Source organism: Erpetoichthys calabaricus, chromosome 2, assembly GCF_900747795.2.
Source record: "Erpetoichthys calabaricus chromosome 2, fErpCal1.3, whole genome shotgun sequence".
Lineage (NCBI taxonomy): Eukaryota > Metazoa > Chordata > Cladistia > Polypteriformes > Polypteridae > Erpetoichthys > Erpetoichthys calabaricus.
The window spans coordinates 282,776,392-282,798,177 of NC_041395.2; the positions used below are offsets into that span (position 1 = coordinate 282,776,392).

The 21,786-nt window shown below is 40.1% G+C and overlaps 1 protein-coding gene across 1 annotated transcript; it reads left to right on the top strand.

Annotated features, from left to right (window-relative positions):
- The first annotated feature begins 5,405 nt into the window (after nucleotides 1–5,405).
- Nucleotides 5,406–15,112, top strand: avpi1 (arginine vasopressin induced 1). The gene is made up of 3 exons (XM_051922950.1): nucleotides 5,406–5,578; nucleotides 11,843–12,195; nucleotides 14,416–15,112. The coding sequence occupies exons 2-3, from the start codon at nucleotides 11,888–11,890 to the stop codon at nucleotides 14,657–14,659; spliced, it is 552 nt and encodes a 183-aa protein (XP_051778910.1). The 5' UTR covers nucleotides 5,406–5,578; nucleotides 11,843–11,887; the 3' UTR covers nucleotides 14,660–15,112.
- Nucleotides 15,113–21,786: the final 6,674 nt, after the last annotated feature.

Genomic DNA, 21,786 nt, shown 5'->3' on the forward strand with positions numbered 1-21,786 from the left:
GAGTTGGGAGTTTGGTGCAGTCCTGTTGGGATCCGTGGGTGCTGCCAGGGGGTGCTGTAGCTGCTACTCAGCCCTACAGAGCAGCTCCTCCGCCACACCCAGAAGTGCTGCCGGAAATAGGTCGTCAAGCACCTGGAGCACTTCCGGGTGCGTTATAAAAGGAGCCAGCAGCCACTTCTCCGAGAGCCAGAGTCGGGAGGAGGAAGACAACGTTTGCCAGAGGAAGAGTGGAGGAGTAAGAAAGAGAAAAGAAGACTTATTGTATTGTATTGTGCGGTGCTTGTGCTGGACTCTTTTGAGCTTGTGGGAACGGGGAAGGTGTTGCCCACAAGGTATAAAAGAAAATGAAAGCTCTGTGTGCTTTGAATTTGTGTCTTACGTCTGTCTGTGTCAGGGCTGGCTTTTACAGTGGCCTATAACTACAGAAATCCATGTCCTTCTAATTCAGCCTAAAATATTTTTCAAATATGGCGTATTAATTTCCACCTAAACTCATTCCTCAATTACAGGGATGCAAAGATCAAGAGCCTATGTGCAGTATGTCTTCATCAGTATAAGGTAGGAACCAACCCAGGACAGGAAGCCAGTCTAAGGACACACTGAGCACATTCAGAGTCACAAATCAACATCACAGCAGGTGTCTGGACAGTGGAAAGAATCTAGAGATGGTGGAAGAATGTCTCATTTATGTGAAAAATTTAATATCGCCCAGCGTAGGACTATTGCAGCTTTTCATCCTAAAAGATGTCTGTATAAATGTCTTACATTTAAAAACAAAGGTTTCTTAAAAGAAATGAAGAGAACAATAAGAGTGAAGAACATTAGCTTAAAATAGCCATCCACTTTTTTCTATTGCATCTGGCAAAAGACAGGATGCCAGTATATTTCAATATACTGTACATGGACTTCTTTAGCATGTGGAAGGAAACAAGAGTGCTACAATAAACTTGTATGAACACTCAGAGATCATGCGAAGACCACACGGATGGCGACTGAGCTAGGAAGTGGGTGCCAACATCTATGAGGCAATAGCAGTAAGGACTGCAGCACCACACTACTCTGCCAGTGGTTCTTTGGTAGAAATATATAACTGTACTATGAACTTTGAGATTTTTATAAGGCAATGTGGAGAAACACAACCATTAAAAACAATTCAAAAAATATTGATATAAGTGACTTTACTCTCTGTAAGCAGAGATTCAGATTATGTAGACATTTACAAAACGCATACATTTCCTGTCCATTCATAAATCCCTACACCTGCTTAGACCTTTAGAGGGTCACAAAGAACCACAAAGTATCTGTGCAGCATCAGGTGTGGGGCAGGAGACATCCCCAGACAGGATGTTGGTCCATCACATGGTACCCTCACGTACATAGGCACAACATGGCTACTTTTAGGAACGAATTATCTGAACATGAGCATCTATGGAATATGGGATAAAAACTTGAGAAATGCTTTACTGAAACGGGAGGCTTACTGGATTAATAAAGAAGTTAAAGTACCCAAGGTGAACATGCAAACTCCACACAGGCTATGGCCAGGCAAGGAAGACATTAATTAATTAATTCTTGAATAAATGTTAATTCTTTACCTTTATACAGAGCTTTTCTCAATTCACAAAGTGCTTTACATAGGGAGTGGGGAGTCACTTCAACCACCTCCAGTGTGCAGCATCCACCTGCATGACGTGATGGACAGCTATTTTGTGCCAGTATGTTCACTACACATTAGCTGTTAGGTGATAAAGGGGTTAGGGATAGTTGGCCAATCAGAGATGGGGGATGAATACGGGGCCAGAAAAACTAGGCCATGGTGGGAAATTTAGCCAGGACATTGAGACATTAGTGATATTCAGCTTATCAGTGCACCAGTGGCTAGTGCAGCTCCTTCATATATCCATAGGCCTCGATTTGATTCCCAGCATTGTCACAATTTGTGCCATGTTTGCAGATTCTTCCCATGTTTTAAAGACATGCATGTCAAGTTAATTGGTGACCATGTATGGGCATGGATGTACACTGTGATGGACTTGTGTCCAATGTTCCCTCTAAGCTGAGCGCGTGAGCAATCGCTCACACGAATTCAGAGCGTCGCTCATACTTCCCGCACGATCGCTCATTCCGACGGTGTCGCTCGTACTTATCGCATGATCGCTCACTCCGACCGTCGGAGTTGGTGCTCATAAATTTTTGGCTTAAACAAAATGTCGCTCATAAACAATGTTTTTTGCTCACTATATGCTACTCCTTAGAGGGAACATTGCTTGTGTCATGTGATGAGTGCACAGCTGGCTTTACTATATAGGCAAATTAGGTGGAAACCGAAGGACTTGGCGGAGGGGTGGAGTGACATGTCGATGCACACATACTAGCACTGTGACAAAGGGGACAACCCCAATGCTCATCGATTCAATAGAAACTTTTATAACGCACACAAAACTCCAAGGGACCCACGCAGCCACATCTCACTAGAATTATAAGTTGTGATCCGTTTTGGAACCATAAAAATGAGGTCAGCCTACCCAACCCCCATGATCTTCCATGCCATATATTTATAGAAATGGCCTTCAACACTTTGTGGTTTGGGTATAGAGAAAAGCCAAGCAAAATGACACCTTTTGGGTTTGGGTATGAAATTTTCACCTTTGCCCAGGAGAGCAAAAAAGCTAAATACGGCCCTGGAAAAGTGGGTTCCTGCCAGAACAGATATTGATTCCTTATGACCGTTCAGCTGGAATTAGAAGTTTCAGTAACTGGATGGATTTGTTTTTGATTGTCTTTCACTATAATCTTGTTGCACTGTGTCATCTTTTGCTGTAATACAGAATCTGTGCCTGTACATATCAAATATCTTAGAATTATTTTTCTTAGGAATTGCACTAAAAGTCTTACTAGGGTAAGAATTTGTCCTGCTTCAGAGTCAGACATGAGAAATAGTTACAAAGCATCCTACTCTCACTCCAGGCAAGGAGTAGAAAGCCATGTTTGAAAATGAATGACGTAACAATTTTTCATTATGACATTTTGCAGTCTTCGGATTCTAACATTAAGGTTTCACCACAAACATGATAATAAAAATAATAATAATATTAAAAGTATTCAAATTAGTTGTAGCAGAAGAAGGAGGAAAACATAAAAAAGGTAGGATTTTGTGCAAAGCTGCAGATAAACATGGTCACTTCACAACAACATCAAGAATAATACTGTAACGAAGACCGAGACAGAAAGGCCAAGACATACACGGAATGATACTTAAGCTCGATAACGGCTCTGTTTATTTAACAATGAATGATCATTTAAAAAAAAAAAAAAAGACCTTCCCACTGGCCACGAGAAATGCCTCGTAAAGTATCAGTTCCTGAAACTAGTCACGACTATTCTTGTGTTGTTTCTGAAGTCACATTCCCTGTTCCCAAGAGTCTTCCAGAGTCAATGTGGCGTGTCTTTCTCCATGATCCCCCCTTATCTTCTGCGAAGTTCAATTTAGGGATGAGGAATGTTGGTCCTGGAGGGCCGCAGGTTTTTGCACCAACCCAAATGTTTAATTAGAACCCAATCCTTTCTAATAACAGATCTTATTTCATTTTATGGCTTCTTAAAGTTTTCATTCTGCCATGTCAGGTCATTCTTATGCCATTTCTAGGGATATCAACCAAATGATTTAAAGACTAAAATGGATGAGTAATGGTCTATCCTTCACTTTTTTTCTCTTCAGTTTCCTTCTAAAATAATTTATTAAATGAAATTGATCATAATGAATACACACAAGGGTAAATGGAAATGAGTCAAATGGAGAACTGCAGGTTACTTTGTTATTTGCATATTACTGCCAATAAGGAGCAGTTACAAACCGTGAATGCAGCTGGTCAAGACTAAAACAAGCAACTAAGGGTGGGGAGTGTTAATTAACAAGGTAATTAAAATGAAGCATAAAAAATATGTCTGCACAGCAATAACTGATTTCAGATTAAGAAACTGTGTTGGAAACAAAAACCTGCAGCCACTGCGGCCCAACAGGATCGACGTTGCTCACCCCTGCTATGCCCCTGTAGTCTCGAGACTGTGGGGGTCTCCGACTGCACTCATGAAACTTTCTCAGGCTTGTAAACTGCAACGCCGAGTATTCCAGGGGTTCGTGGAATGCAAAATTCGGCTTACCTGAGTGACATTTCGCTGTCAATCACCCATCCTGCCCCGCTTACCTTAAGGCAAATATGCTAGCTGCTACATCACAGTTTCCCTCCATGACAACCTGCGTGTTACTGTTTAGTTTGTATTGGGGCTGAGGTTTGCCAAAATTAAGATTCGTAATGCGGACATGCGCATTCGCTTGACTAGCAATGCGATTCACGTATGCTCGCTGCAAGCACACTTGGGGCAATGAACGATCTTTACATGAACACTGATTTGCATGAATGCATCTTGTTTAAACATTACCTCACGCGGGTTGGTGAAGGAGATGAATAAGTCTGCGTATTACCTCATGTCATCTAAGGGCGTTGAAAGTTTGTTGCAAAATGCCAGAAATGGTCGATTGTGACATACCCAAATCACCGCTATTGCAAAGCTGCATGACAGCGCATGGCTTCTCCGTGATGATGGATCGATCACGTAACGTGTAAGATTTATGACGAATATCATTCCGTCTGTGTTAGATTGCCATCGTTTTACGAGTTCATTTTTGTCCTGCGGTTCCAAACTATTCAGCCTTTCCCCAGATGGGAGTGCAGAATTCCGCCTTAACGCCATCTTCTGGCAGCTCCTCGCTAGTTACGGCAACTCCCGAACTCTCCTAAATCCTGGTGAAGTTAAGAGGAATTTCCTAAATTAGGAAAACTGATAAAATGTAGAGGTAGGACCACATTTCAATATCATCGCTGAGTTTTTTGAGCCAGTTAGGACAGCTTTCATACCTTGAGACGCTTGATATATACGGGACTGTACTCGCAATAGAAGACCACGTGCAACATAAACTGATCACTTTTATTACAACGCGTCATTTATCCGATATCAAATACAGTAAAATAAATGTGACGGAGACACACAAGTACAATTTACCAGTTGCATAGCTACATGTATACACTAATAACAAGCGTCACTTTCGCTGCCCTGCGGTGGCATTTAATACTGGGTTGCGGTTAAATACGTGGGCAGCAGCCGTGGGTGACGATGTTGCTACCAGAACAGCAACGCACACAACAACCAAGATAATCTTTTGGTATTAACAAATCCATCTTGTCTGAACAGACAAACGAGGCACTGACGTCAATACTGGATTGCGGGATCCGGCCACGTGGCCAAGTGGCTCACAAAAGTAAACCTTACAACCCGCCCATATTTATCTCTGATTGGTCACCACATGCGGAAGGGCGGGAATGTCGCTCCTTCCTTTTCTGATTGGATAGAGACACTCGCGCAGGGAGAAGTTCATGAAGCTCGAGCATCTCGGCGCTGTAGAAGATCCAGCAGTGGAAGGGAGACTGGGCTTCTGCCGTAAAGCGTGGAGTATTATTGGGAATACCTCAAAAAGAAATCATTTCACAGATGCTGAAGGAATTTATGTGCTTGAAATAGGGTAAGGCTATATTTTGACTACTGTGCAGGATTGATGCTAAGTGCTTTTGGCAGTTTGATACCATATGTTTATTTAAAAAAATGTAATGTATATTTTATTACATATTTGCACAATTTTAAACATTTAACTTCGTGTGATGATAAACGCTTGCGTAAAGCAAATCAATAATTCTGATGTAAGCATCTATAAGCATACTGTGTATTTTTTGCATGTACAATGGCAGTGACCCAACTTGACAGGCAGTTTGGTTCGTTTGTTCCGTTTTCCACTTTTTGTTTTCTGTCCAGATGTTTCTTGCTTTTTTTAAATCTACTTTTTATTGTGAGGTAATGCGTCGACACTCACCGATGTTTGCTTTAGTTTATTGCAACGTCTTTAACCATGAAGGTTATACGTTCAGTAAGCAGTCATAACTATATCAGTCTGAAAGCCTACATTCCCGTTACCATCTGCAGTTTGCATGCAGTTGTTGATTGGAGTGGTTCGTGCAGCCTTTAAACAGGTGTGGGCAAAATTGGATTACAGGGAAATCAGCTCAAAGTGGCATTCCGTGCAGATGGCTCTGCTAAAGCACCATAGCGTCAGATCGTCATTTCCTGAACAATTAATATCGAGCTGGAAAGTCTGCTAGAGCAATTAATTTTATTCCATGTGTTTGAATGTGTAGTGTCCAGCTGGGCCTGTGTGTATGTAACACTATACATCGTCATGATTTCCTTTACAAACCGTTTGGGGACTTGGTATTCATACTCTGTTATTCAGGGGATTGACTGGTAAAATGTGATATCCATCCACCCATTTTTCCAAGGGGAGTTGTAGAGTTTCTTATCAGTGTTGGGCAGAATCAAATTCCTAGACGGGAACACCAACGCCCTCCTCATCTTTGATGACTTCAAGGACAACAAATAACCTAATATGTGCATGTCTGGGGAAAAAAGACAAACTGGTGAAATTAAATGCAAACACAAGCAAAATGTTAGGTGTCTATACTGCCTCACTGTGCTGCTCTGCAGCCAAGGAATTAAAATTTGAAATAAGTCTGAATTAGTGAAAGATAAGCAAGGAGTACATAATAGATAAGCATAGTTGTGACAAATATCTAAACTATTAAAATGCGTGCTTCAGTTTAAATATTTAAAGTCTAAATATCCTCGATTGTAAAAGAAATGTCATTGTTCATGTTCTGATTCATAGAGTGCTAGATCTCTAGTAAAGGATAGAGAATCAAAAATAACATTAGATTCATAATCACTGACCTTAAATACCCATACCCCACATGCTTTTGTTTGAAATTAGCTGTTTTTAATCTTCTGCAAGTGGCCCTTGGAGGGTCAGGACCACAGATATCAAAATATTATCATATTTGTGATCAGCAACCTTGAAAAAGCATATAACAACACCCCTCATGCCTATATTACTGATCCCCATTTTTTAAAATATTTGTAAGAAGGAGCAACTTTGACTCCTTGTATTCCATTAGGGGGTGAACCCCTGGGGGTCAGTTGATGTGGCATGCACAACTTCAAGTCCATCCATCCACCCATTATCCAACCCGCTATATCCTAACTACAGGGTCACGGGGGTCTGCTGGAGCCAATCCCAGCCAGCACACGGTGCAAGGCAGGAAACAAACCCCGGGCAGGGCGCTGGCCCACCGCAGACAACTTCAAGTCCTTTTGATAATTTCTGCTGCAGATACCTATTGGTTTAGTCTTTATCATAAGGGTTGTAATTTCCTTTTTTTTGGGGTCTAGAGGACCTAAAATAGGGAGAAACCCAGAAAAGCTTAATGTCTGGCATGACTAGACTTCAAGACAAGTCAAACACCATATCAGAAGTGAGGAGTTTTCTTGTACCGGTGAGGAGGTGCTGGTCAAAAAAATCCAGAGTGTTCTTATGATCACAATGGATGCAGATGGCTTGTAGTTTCAGTCCAGTTTTCCAGCCTTGTCATCTTTGAGATGCAGGAAGCCACATCACGGTTTAAATGTGAAAATCGGGATTTTAAAGAACTTGCACATTTTTTCCTTCCTCACGTGGTAATTTAAACGTTTGTCAGGTCCTTAATGTTGCATTTTGATGGACTGGTTGGACTTGGAGTATTATGAAATGTAAAGCAGCCATGGTGAGGAGCATGAGCTGATAGATAGCGTGTCACCGTACCCACCACACGACGAACCACCTGGATTGGCACACCGAGTGTAGCAGGTGACACCTCAGCACCACACTAGAGCATGCAGTGTACAAAATGAAGACAGTTGTTTCCTTTTGGGTTTTTTACTGAACAGATTTCATTATGCTGGTACTGTACATTTTACAATTCACACTTTTCTTTTCACAATGTAAGATTCAGATCATGTGTATGCAAAGTCTTTTTCCTGGTTTGACATTTGCATCTGCTTCCATATTCCCTGCCTGCTGGTGAAGAACCTGAGAAGTTGAACCTGTAGCAGTGTAAAGCTGTCATGTTCTGGTGATCTGTAAGATTCGGGTGTATTGTGTTATGTTTAAAATTAGACTGGCCTTTTTTTTTTAACATACATTTTAAAAATGAGGAAGTGGAATGTGAAAACGTTTTTGCAGAACTTCTGGCAGCTTAAAGTCAGCTGACAGGATATTTAGAGTTAATGGTCCAACTGTTACACTCATGGGGGCACACCAGGGAAATCCGGGTTAGAAAGTGGTCATGGGGGACATCTGCTCTTTTTTTAAGCCGTGCATGAGAATGCATGGAAAGGCAACAGAAACCAGGAAAGGGAAAAGAAGAAGAGAATGAGATATGGGGATCCAAACCAGTTAGTGAGGAAGATGGCCCACTTAGGGGAAAGGCATGCTGTCAGCAATGATGTCCATCCATCCATCCATTATCCAACCTGCTATATCCTAACTACAGGGTCACGGGGGTCTGCTGGAGCCAATCCCAGCCAACACAGGGCACAAGGCAGGAAACAAACCCCGGGCAGGGCGCCAGCCCATCGCAGGGCATACACACCCACACACCAAGCACACACTGAGGACAATGTAGGATCGCCAATGCACCTAACCTGCATGTTTTTGGACTGTAGGAGGAAACCCACGCAGACACGGGGAGAACATGCAAACTCCACGCAGGGAGGACCCGGGAAGCAAACCCGGGTCTCCTAACTGTGAGGCACAGCATTGACATACATTAGTAAAACCTTGACTTCAGTGCTAATGGAGGCATTGGCAAAATCTTGTTATTATGAAACCTCAAAAGTCAATCTTTTATTAAAAAAAAACCCTAATAGTTCCATCTTTATGGGAATGAAGTTTTCCATTCCTCCAAGTGTAATGATGCACACAACTGGAATCTGACTAACATAATGAGCCACGTTGTTATGACAGAGAGATCCAGCATGCACAGCTCATATAAGGATACTGTGCCAACTGACTGCTGTTGTCATAAGCTCTGATGTCACCCTGAGATTGCAGTTGGAGCAACTGGCATTTACATCACCCAACATTCCTGTTTAATGAAACCTTTCAACGCACTTCCTATTATAACCTTAGTCCAGAATCTCAAGAAGATGAATGAAGACTCTGATTTGTGCTGCCTACATTGTCTTACAAAATGTCACATGCTTCTGAAGTGTTTTTAATGACTACTTGTAATGGTGCACAATTCTTCACTGTGTGTTTCCCCGTATCCAGGCCATACTCACTGACAAATGGTCTTTGTTATAAAATGCATTCATTTTTTAATGTTGTAAAGCACGGGTGTTGAACTCCAGTCCTGGAGGGCTGCAGAGACTAGAGGTTTTCATACTAACCATCTTTTTCATTAATGACAATTTTTTGCTGCTAATTAACTTTTGTCTTAGTTTTAATTCACTTGACTCCGCCACCCCTTAGTTGGCTCTTTTTCCTTAACTAGCAGCCAAAGAATAATGAGATACAAAGCGAGCCGCCACATGACCGGCTCACCTGTGCCCATCACACAGTATCTGGAAATGAAGAAAGGTGAGGGTCTCAGTAAGGTCGATCTCTCAGGTCACCAAAACATTTTGATGGTGTTCTTAGAAAAAACAGAAAAATCAACAGTTTTAGAAATGTCTGCTGTGGCAGAATGAGAGCAGCAACAAGCCATGGAATTAAATAACTGGTCTAATTAACAGCAAGAATCGGCTTCTCATTAAGAGATTGGTTGGAGTTTTAAATCCCAGTTTAGCTGGTCATCTGTCGGCTCGGTTCACAGTCTGCTGTGGTAGAATGAGAGCAGCAGCAAGTCATGATATTCGATAACGACTTTAATTAACTGCTGGAACTGGCTTCTTATTAAGAAACTGGTTGGAGTGAAATTGGTTGGAGTTTGACGTTCCAATTTAGCTGGTCATCTGTTAACTCATTTCACGGCTTATTTCTGGCTGGTTGTCATTTAATGAAGAAACAAATCAATTCAGAGGACCGAATCCTTAAAAACAAGACTATTAAAATGAAGGGAAAAGAAGTTAATTAGCAGTGAAAACTGCTTACTGATTAGGAAAAGTGTCAGAATGAAAACCTGCAGCCACTGCGGCCCTCCAGGACCGGAGTTCGACACCCCTGTTCTAAAGAATTAATAATTCAGTTATTAAAAAGAAAGGCACTAAACCCTATCAGATTTTCAGAGACTAGAGTCCATCGCAGCTATAGCGGATTTCTCTCAAATGACACAAATACCTGGCCACCAAAAAGGTGAACTGCATTATGGAATCATGGAGATCAGGGAGTAGGTTAGTATAAACTGAATTAATTACACTGGTAGGTTTAAAGAGGTGTTCCGGGCACGTCTAACCGGGAGGAGGCCCCGGGGAAGACCTAGGACACGTTGGAGGGACTGTGTCTCTCGACTGGCCTGGGAACGCCTTGGGATTCTCCCGGAAGAGCTAGAAGAAGTGGCCGGGGAGAGGGAAGTCTGGGCATCTCTGCTCAAGCTGCTGCCCCCGCGACCCGACCTCAGATAAGCGGGAGACAATGGATGGATGGATGGTAGGTTTAAAATATTTGTGTTCAAAACATCTGGTAGTCATTTCTTTAGGTAAAGGTAAACAGTTAATGTGACTATTTTCCTAATCTGGTTTCATTTTACACTTTTCCTCACTTATTTGACACTTTTGATAGAGAAGATCGAGTAGAATTCATTCAAATTAAATCAGGTGGCGCAGTGGTAGTGCTGCTGCTTTGCAGTAAGGAGATTGTGGGTTCGCTTCCTGGGTCCTCCCTGTGTGGAGAGCGCTTTGAGTAGAGAGAAAAGCGCTACATAAATGTAAAGAATTATTATATTATTATTACAAATTTACTTGCAGACACCAGGGGAAATTAAGGGGAAGAGCATTTAGGACTGAAGCCAGGAAGCATTTCTGTACGCAGAGTTGTTTGAATCTGGAAGAAACTACGGAGACATGTAGTTGAAGCAGAAACGTTGACAATCTTTAAGAAGTATCCAGATGAGATACTTGGACAGCTTAGCTATTAGTTAAACAATCGAGCTCGATGGACTGAATGGTCTCCTCTCATTTGTCAAATTTTTTACGTTTTTTTATCAATTCCATGAGCTTTAAAGCTCCCATAAAAGATATAGCATGCTTCTTGTAATGTGTCTATTAGGGGTGATAACAGGGCGTATAGACAGATCCATTGTGTTGGTGCCTGAATGATTTGCAGCACGTTCATTATATGGAGTTCCATGTCCTCTCACATCTCAGAAACATGCAAGTTAGATTAGTCAACAACATCGAACTGGCCTTGTGAATGAGCATGCCCAGCAGGAGACTCGCACTCAAGTCAAGGATTGGGCTGTACCAAGCTGCAGATGTTTCTAGAATCATTTCCAGTTCCCTTTTTGTAAAAGCAGGATTGGAAAGGGAGTGAAATGAGTCCTAATTCTACTTAGCGACGTATCTGTAAATTGTGTTGTAAATTACTAGATATAGTAAACTACTGGTAAATACAGTATCTGTAAGGGGCAAATATTCATTGTGAACTTGTTTACGTTGGGCGTTTGTTAGTTTTACATTCAGACATTTCTTCCAGAAAGACTTTGCAGAGGTGAGAAACTGGCATAGTCCTTCCTCCTTTTTAATTTACAAGAGTTGGCCATCAATTTCAGTAGAATATCTCAAGTGAAAGTATCCAATTGTGGAAGGTTTACTTTGGGCTACATGTGTCCATTACACATGGTGAGACAGTTTTATTACAAATAATAAACGTTATATTCAAAGATTCCCTTCTCTCATTTGTATGTCTCTTACATCTCTTTGAAAGGCTTGCCCAAGGCAGGATTACCTGGCCGAAGAGTATCTACTCAGAATGGAAGCTGCTGCCACCATGGAACTTTGGAGACACTGCAGCCGGAGAAATCGCAAAGCGGCCTTCCACAATATCTTCTGGGGTGTCAACCTCTGCCAGCTTCAACGCCTCTTTAAGGAGTCGGGGGATAAACGAGCTGAGCAGCGGGCACGGCTGATCTGGGATACCAGTGATGAGAGCGAGCTGGCCAAAGTGTTGACTGGATTGAGAGGAGGCAGAAATCGGGGGCACAAACAAACCGCTCAGTCACCAAACAGCAGATGTGATTCCCTGGGGCCACGGTGGCTGAAAGACTTTGGGAAAATGAGGTACGTTAAGCAGTGTTGGTAACATACTATGAAAATTAATAAAGATCAATACACTGTAACTAAATTACAGTCCCAAAGACATCTGAAAACAGTAATTCCTCCAAATATATATTTTTTTGCATATTTTCAGTATAAGTGCTGCTTTCCAGGTTATTTATTTGGTGTGGAGAGGACGCCGAGCCCACAGTTTACAGATCTCTGCTGAAGAGCCAAGTGACATTATTACCCTTCAGTTCAAGGCAGCCTCACTCCGTTTATTGTGTTGTTTACTTTCTGGCAGGGCATTACTTTGTAGCAAACATTTTTAACTACAAAAATACAATTTTTAAGATCGTTTTGCTCTTTCCATATAATGTCACATGAAATCCACAGTTGAAAAACTTGAAAAATGCCAGTGCAGAGTTTACATGTTATCAGCTAAGTCTGTATTGCTTGTGCAGTGTTCGCAGTTTTTTCTTTAATTGTCTTAAACCACGGAGATCAAACTCCAGTCCTGGAGGGCCGCAGTGGCTGCAGGTTTTCATTCTAACCATCTTCTTCATTAGTGACCAGTTTTTGCTGCTAATTAACTTGTCTTGCCTTAGTTTTAATTGATATGACTTGGACCCCTTAGTTGTCTCTTTCCTTAATAAGCAGCCAAACAATAATGAGACACAAAATAAGACACCACATGACCAGCTCATCTGAGCCCATCACACAATATCTGAAAGTAAAGAATGGTGATGGTCTCAGGAAGGTTGATCTTTCAGGTCACCAAGACATTTTGATGGTGTTCTTAGAAAAAACAGAAAAATCAACAGTTTTGGAAATGTCTGCTGTGTGAGAAACGAGAGCGGGAACAAACCATGGAATTAAATAACGGCTTTAACTAACAGCAAGTATCAGCTTCTCATTAAGAGACTGGTTGGAGTTTGAAGACCCAATTTAGCTCGTTTCACATCTCATTTCTGTTTGGCTGCCATTTAATGAAAAATCTAATCAATTCAGAGGCCTGGATCCTTAAAAACAGGACTATTAAAATGAAGGGAAAAGAAATTAATTAGCAGTGAAAACTGATCACTGATTAGGATGAAAACCTGCAGCCCACCAGAACTAGAGTTGGACACCCCTGTCTTAAACTTTTACTCTTGATGATGTAACGTGAACATTCCTCAATATTTTCTTTTTCTTATGCATCCTGTTAAAGTTTGCAAATCGTCCCTCTGAGTCTGCGTACATATTTGTCACCACTGTTGCATTATTACATGTAGATTCTCCTTTCTTCTGCTTGGCCTGGTTTGTACTCCCCGTAGAAAGAAGTGGATGACATGGAAATCAGCCTCAAGTGTGCTAAACCATGGTGGCATTAGGTCTTTAAATAATATGATATGCTAGAAGGTCCACATTTTTTGATGGTCTACTGTACTGCCTGGTGGGCATACATGTGACCCTCTAAATTACCATTAATACTTTTAGCAACAGACGGGGGCTTTGTATTCAGTCAGGGCTTTGCGGCAGTGCAGATGGACTAGCTTAGTGCTTTCCAAGTTCAGTTCCTGGGAGCTTTGTGGCTCAAGTTTTTTGCTCCAACCATTTTCACAATCAGTAAGTCATATTACTTGATCTCGTGATTTATTTAGCTGGTCATTTTTCCTCATCTTAGTCTGCATGTAGAAAAGGGCAATCGTGTCCGGTTTGTATTCACATTTTAGAAATATTTTGTATTTTTGCCATGGTTTTAAATTCTTTACACTCATTTGTCATTTTACTTGACTGTGGAACTGATGGGAGTAACAGAAGTCTCCCGGGCCTGAACCACTGGAACAGCTCATTCTTAAAAGACAGAAGTGATATTAATACATCCATTCACCGCCTCATTTTCCGAGTCTGCTTTATCCCATTACTGGGGCATGGGGAGCTGTAGCCTTTCCTAGCAGCTCCATTCAGAATCATGTCCTAGCCAGGGTCCCATTCCATTGAAGACACACACTCACTGTGGGCAAACCTAAGGTCCCCAGTTAGGAGGAAATCAGAGTAGTTGACAAGTGGACTTTCCCAAGCTGCTATGTTGAATGTTAAACTCCACAATATTCTGCTTTTGCTATTAACTGGTGTTATAAATAAACTTAGAAGGCCTTGTCAGTGACAGTGAATAAAAAGTGTGAAGCAGTTATTAGCTGTTTATCTTCTGAAAGTTAGTTTTCTGTATCTATAATTGTTGTTCTTTCTCTACATTTGTAGAATCAGTGAAGAATATGTAGAGAAGACAGGAGACAGTGGTGACTGCTCAGAAACTGAATTGGTGTCTTCTGATGCTACAGGACCCGCTGCAGGTCCTCCACTAGAGACACCAAAGGAGCACGTCAGTCACCCAACATCTGACAGTAAACACTCATCGCAAACCTCATCTCATAACTGGAAGCGTCATGGATTGAGAGAAGGACATCAAAAGCCAGAGCGGTATCTTCATCGTGTTTTACATTAACCTTTGTGCTGAAAGACAACATGAACTCTTTCTTTCGTTGTTATTTTTAACTATCTGACTGACAGTTTTCAGCCACAAGTGATTTGTTGCTCTTTTCCCAGTTCTGGCCCAGCAAAGTTAGTTTCACTTCAGTCAGTAGTGAAACACATTTTAAATTTAAAGTTCGAAATTCACCACCCAAACATTCCTTGGACTTCTCCTGCACAATGACCTACTTGTTTAGGTTGCTGGACTAGCGCTGACATGTGGAGGCAGGAATTTCAGTAAATATTTGTGTTTGAGTAGCTCCATACTGAAATGGAATTAATCATGCATTGAATTCCATACAATAACACTTTATATTATAGTCACTCACACTAATGTGACTACAACATATGACACTGTTACAAAATCATGATGGAAAGCTCAGTCTTCACCTTTTCAGAACACTATATCCAGTATAGACATAATTAATGTGACTTTTTTTTTGTGAGAAAATGTCATGTTACAAACCTCTTTTGTAATTTTAATTCCATAAAAATAAAAAAGCAATTAAAGAAAAGGTTTACATTTGTATTTTCTCATCCTTGTAGTTGATCTTTTGGTAATAAACTAAGACTTTGGCATCCAAAGCAAACGCTGAGAACTCCCACCAACTCAGTAAGGACAAAGTCACATTTAAAAACTGTCGAGATCGAGGTGGTATTTAAGAAGTGTTTATGAAATTTTGAAAGGAATAATTTGCTTAAAAAGGGTTTGAAATTTCAATTGTTTGATGCTGTTCACGTCTATTTGAAAGATGTACGTAAAAAACAATCAAGCTGTACAAAGCTACTTTAAAGTTTTGCATGAATACACGAGAGCAGTGCTTCCCAAACTCCGTCCCGGGGACTCTCTGTGGCTGTGGGCTTTTGTTCCAACCAACTTCCGTTTTTTATTGGACTCTTAGCCTAATTAAGTCATTATTTCCCAGTTTCTGTGTTTTGGAGTCAATGTACAAATTACAAACAGTTTGGTAGATTTTTATTAAAATGTTTTAAGCAGTTATATGGAGAATGAATATATATATATATATATATATATATATATATATATATATATATATATATACACACAGTGGAACCTCGGTTCATGACCATAATTCATTCCAAAACTCTGGTTGTAAACCAATTTGGTCGTGAACCGAAGCAATTTCCCCCATAGGATTGTATGTAAATACAATTAATCTGTTCCAGACCATACGAACTGAATGTAAATATATAATTTTTTTAAGTTTTTAAGCACAAATATAGTTAATTAAACCACAGAATTTACAGCGTAATAGTAAACTAAATGTAAAAACATTGAACAACACTGAGAACACCTTGAACAACAGAGAAAACTAAACTTGCAAGAGTTCGTGCTATACTGTAGCCTTATGAGCCGATCGCTGTAAACACTCTTTTTAAATGAGTGTTAAGCACAGGGGAAAAAAAGGAACATTTAAACAAATCTGAACTTTATTTAAAAACCAACCACAAACCACCAAGAAAGTAACATTGCAGGAGTTCACGCTAATAGCCTAACAACCCGATCACTGTGTAAACTTTTTTTAAGGAGTTTTAAGCACAGGGGAAAAAATGAACATTTGAAAAATCAGAAATTTAATAAACAACCAAGAAAAGTAACATTGCAATGATTCATGCTATGAACCGAAAAATGAACATTTGAAAAATCCGTAATACAAAAACTAACCATAAACCACCAAAAAAACTATCCTTGCATGAGTCGAGTTCTGGCATGAAGTGAGGAGGAACTGGGTGGAGAACAATCCGGTCTCATCGCAGTTGAAGACTTGTTGTGGGATGTAGCCTTCGTCCTCCACTAATTTTGTGAAATTTTTCACGAATTCTTTCGCAGCTTCAGCGTTGGAGCTAGCAGCCTCTCCATGCCTTACCACACTATGAATGCCACTTCTCTTGCAAAACTTTTCAAACCATCCTCTATTGGCTTTAAATTCCTTACTTTCGCCACTCGTAGAAGGATAGTTTTGCAGCAAATTGCCATGAATCTTCCTGGCTTTCTCGCATAACATCGCCTCGCTTACGCTATCCCCTGCAAGTTGCTTTTCGTTCAGCCACACTAGCAACAGTTTTTCCACCTCTTCCAGCACTTGAGGCCTCTGCCTGGTTAACACTGTAACTCCTTTTGCAACATCAGCTGCTTTAATAGATTCTTTCTGCTTTAGAATAGTCGAAATCGTAGATTTTGACTTCTTGTACTCGGTGGCAAGATCAGTAACACGAACGCCACGCTCATCCTTTTCAATAATTTCTTTCTTTACTTCGATTTCAATTTTCTGCAAAAAACTTTCTTCTCACCACTCTTCACCTGCTTAGAAGCCATGGTTAACTGCAAAAGCACACGAAATACTGTAGAGCACAAAGAGTTCACAGGTAAAGCACGCATGTCTGACTGAGAACAATGAACAGGGAGAGGCTGAACACGTGCTTAAATACAGTAATCGTCGCGTGCGAACCGGAAGGGAAATGACATAGAGCACAAAGAGTTCACAGCGAAAGCATGCACGCACGTGCAAGCACGCACGTCTGACCAAGAACAATGCAACACGTGCGGAAATCATCGGCGAGCACAAACCGAAAGGGAAACTGGCTTGTTCGTATACCAAGTGTGTGGTTGTGAACCGAGGCAAAAGTTTGGCAAACTTTTTGGTTGTAAACCGATTTGTACGTGTACCGAAACGTTCGTGAACCGAGGTTCCACTGTATATATATATATATATATATATATATATTTTTTTTTTTTTTTTTTTTGAGTTGTTAACGGTGTTTTCAACCTAATTTTCATTCTGCTTTTCCAGGTGTTCTGGTTATTTAATTCATTATTTACTAATTTGCGAGTCTGACACTGAAGTCGTTGCTGCTTTGCTGGTTGTTAGTTGTCACTATTAGGGTTAAATGAAGGGAGACAAAGGAAAAAGGGAAAATAATAGGAAAACAATAAAAGAGAGTTATTCATTTATAGTTTTAGAAAAAATGTCATAATGTAAATACCATACTGTTGTTCTTTTCTGAACACAGAATAAGAGAAGAGTAAAAAAAAAAAAAGACCAGCTAATTAAATGAGATCAGTGGTCATCGATTATCATCACCAATTGTGAATCTGGTTGGAAACAAAACCTGTAGCCACAAGGAGTCCCCAGGACCGAGTTTAGGAACCACTGTACTTGAGTATTTACTTGAAGGTACAGTTGGGTATCAGCCATTAGCAATATATAAACTTATTTTTAATACAATTTGATTCACTTGAGAAGAGACTGCTTTAGTCCAAATGATTTCATTTTAGTCACATTTATGCCTTTTTTCATAATGACTTAGTAGGTGGTCCATGTGTCCGTTTTCCTTCAGTCTCTTCCTATTTTTGAGTGATGTGATGTAAATATGTCAAAACTTACCAGGCTTGTAATAATACAAAACTGAAAAACATTAAATTGGAAACTCAATAACCAAAATAGAAAAATAATTTGGGGGTAATAATTTCTTACAGAAGAATCATCTGAAAAGAATTTAATTTAAAAGAACTAACTTAGAAATCGCTGGGCAACTACATTGAAGTATTGAAGTAAGTAAGGCTAAATAAAGAGAAGTATTTTCTTACAATTATGCAGCTACTGCAATCTTCGGTTTGCACTCCCCTCTATTGTAAATGCCTTTGGAAGGCTACACTTGGCCAGTGCTGCCAAAAATAAATTTAGTAGAATTTTGTGTTAATGATTAACACAGTATTCCATAATATGTAAAAAATATAATTTCATGGGGCAATGTGTTCCAGTACAGGACTGCAAGAAAACTGAATCTTCTCTAGCACTTTTGGTAAAATGTGAAAAGCAACCCTGAACAATTTGCATACACATACAGAGCCAGTTTTATTGACAGTAATATTTAGGGTTGTGGGAGATATGAAGACTCTAATAAACAATTCTCAGAAGATCCCAAAGAAATGATTGCATTTCTTCACACCTTCGTTTCATCCGGTTTCCCACTTGCCTAATGAAAACAGGCTACTCTTCCTGGAGAGAACTATTACCTTAGCACTGAATGTGCTGTTTGCCATACTCAAGCCATGTGGCATTGATGGTGCACTGGAGATCACATTCCAGAAACGCAAAAAAGGACGTCAGACCTCACAACTCTCAATGCACTAGTTGGATACTGTTCAAATATTGACTGTACATTAACATTCTGTCCACAAAATTCACAAATGCAAGGAGAAAAGACATGACCTTGGCAAGTTCCTTTTCATGGGGTTACTTAAATAACTACTGTACAAGGCAGCCATATATCTCCCTCTCCTAATACAAGAATGGACTGGCTTTCAGTTGTAGTACCAACATATATGTCTTGTGGTCTGCAGTCATAATCCTTCTTCAGAAAAATAAAATAGGATTAGCAAACTCAAATTACTTCTCATTTTCATTGTGCAAAGACAAACAGTTGGCCGAGTATTCCATGTCCATGACAAAATCTGAGCCTTGACTTTTGGAGTGATTCTTTACTCCATTACTCTTAGTTTGTCCTAGGAAGTTAAGAAGTGCAATTCTCCATCTAGAACACACACTTTCTGTAGAATGGAGTGGTCGGAACATTTTGTGAAAAGAGATAACGGTTAGTCTAAAAGTACAAATACCAACCTTACATACCACAATACCCTAAAATAATGTTCAGATTGCATCCATACTTGCAACATTACCACTGTACATTTCAGACCGCCACAGTAGCCTCAGCCAAAAATGGACCAGTCTTACCCAAGGCTTAAAGAGTACTAGAAGTACCTTGATCTGCTCAGTCGAGATGAACACTTTCTGGGCAATGACCCACTCCACATTTCCAAATTCTCAAATAGTTTGCTAGAGTCTTTTGCCCACAGTCAGTCAATTTCCTTGGCCTCACCAACAATACAGAAAATTATTTTTTTTCTTTGAAGACTGCAACAGTCTCAGCCTACCTGGTCAAATCCAGAGACCTACTAGTGAGGTGCACTTGAAAGGTCCTGTCTGACTTGGCAGCTTCCCTCAAAAATATACCCCAAGATTGTGAACATGACAGGCACAATGTAGTTTCTGGCCACACTACTTGACTGTTGCCTCGCCATTGTCCATTCAGACCCAAACCCCTGTCTTTAGGTTCTTACACAATATAAGTGAAGCTTTTTGGAGATGGGACTTTATAAAATTATTATTTGAGATGTGAATTGAAGTCTTACAAGCATAAATGCACCACACATGTGGGCTTTGTGAATCTGACGAGATGGTCCCTTACCCATCAGACCAATTCCAACACCAGATGATTACACTGCCTATCTATTTACTATACTGTAGTGTCTCAAGCCCCATCCAAGCTACATTTTCATTTTAAAATGCTGACATTTGTCTCCATTTTCGTTTTTTGTTCACACTACACTGGTGTTTTGAACCCACAAAAGTGAATACTTCTGAAAACACTCTCCAGAGCCGGATACTTTTTAAAATTTCTTGCGTGGTGTTTCAGTGTGGATGGATGAAAACGAAAATATCTGAAAACACAGACTCCCATCACACTTTAGTTGGTTTGGACTTATTCTGTGGCTCTTCCCTGACTAGATCCTGTTCATTTACGTTGTCTCATTCCCTGACTGGTCACCCTTCATAGAACAAAGACATATTCTGACATAGCAGGCATAGAAGAGTTGCTTTCCTTGGTGCTTGTTGTGTTTCTTGTCTGTACGCATCTAAATTGCATTTTGTGCTACTTTTAGATATTATGGTCAAGCAACAAGTTACACTGCACAATAAAGTCGGCAGTCATATACAGTACATGCTTAAACTGCACACATACATTCAGTCTGATTGAAGTGTCATGACAGACTATACGTGTAGAATGCACACTCCCTGCGTCGCTGCACAATTAATTTTAAGGAAATCCCATACATCCGAGATACATCTGCTCACAATACAAGATGGCCAACTGAAATTTCTGAAATGACAAATTCTTCAGATTCTACGACAGCCCAATCGTAAGATGCAATCAGGCATCACAACCCCTCTAATACTTCATGTGAGATGATGTTTGATGAAGCAGAAATTTAGGCCGACTCAGAAAATCAGTTGGCGACTGCAAATCGGCCTTAAAATCGTTCCAAACTCACATAGTGTATGCCTGGTTAAAGATGACAATGTGGTGCACATGTCCAGTATAGGCAGGTGATTACAGCATGTGTTTTCACTTATTTTAGTATGTGCTAAAAAACTTTTGTAAATGATGTGAAAATGCTCCTGTGGACAGAGATCATTTTCGTTTAAAAGCACAATTTTTAAGTTAAAACATAATAGTATGAATGTAGCCTTAGACATGATGAAATGATCACCAAGTCACATCAAACTGCCCCAGAAGCTCTAGCACCACATACACTTGGGAATTTTGTAGTTGTAACCAAAGTCCAAAAAGGCCATACCTATCCCACTTAGTAACTCCACCGTCCTCCCAATAGGAATTCAGCCTAGAAATCATCCATCCATCCATTCACTTTTTGATTCTGCGTAACTCCTCTCAGGGGATTAAGGAGGTAAAACATCTGCCATGAACAATGAGTACAATGCAGGGACCAGCAACCTAAAACTAATAAAATGATTTTAATCTGGCATTTTAGAATTCCTTGGACGATCAGACAGTTTCTTTTCTGCTCACAGTTCATTATAAAATCTGTTAGTCGTTTCCTGTAGTTTTTTTAGATCCACGTAACAGAATCTCTGTTATCAGAAAAATATAAACAGAAAAAGTTGACAATGCACAGAGGAATGCTCTCATTCTATTTTCATTGCCAAACAAAAAAAGAAAAAGTGTTTTAAAATGTTATAATATAATGAGTGCATTCAAAGTAGAATTGCTGCTGGTCAAATTTTTAAATATAATAAAATGAGTGCATTCAAAGTAAGATAAATGCAGATAAAGGCAGAGTCAGTGGAGATGAACATAAACCTGAGCCATTAAGTTTGCAAGACGTTTCTTTTTTCTAGGCACCCTTATTAGAAAGGCAAGAAGACATTTACATTAAAGGCTCTATAAGCAGACAAAAGTGTAAGAATCCCACCAAAGAAGAAGAAAGAGACAGGC

Coding starts and splice junctions, on each gene's coding strand:
- avpi1 (XM_051922950.1), top strand. CDS start 11,888: ATGGAAGCTGCTGCCACCATGGAACTTTGGAGACACTGCAGCCGGAGA. Junction 12,196..14,415: donor AAAGACTTTGGGAAAATGAG/GTACGTTAAGCA, acceptor CTACATTTGTAG/AATCAGTGAAGAATATGTAG.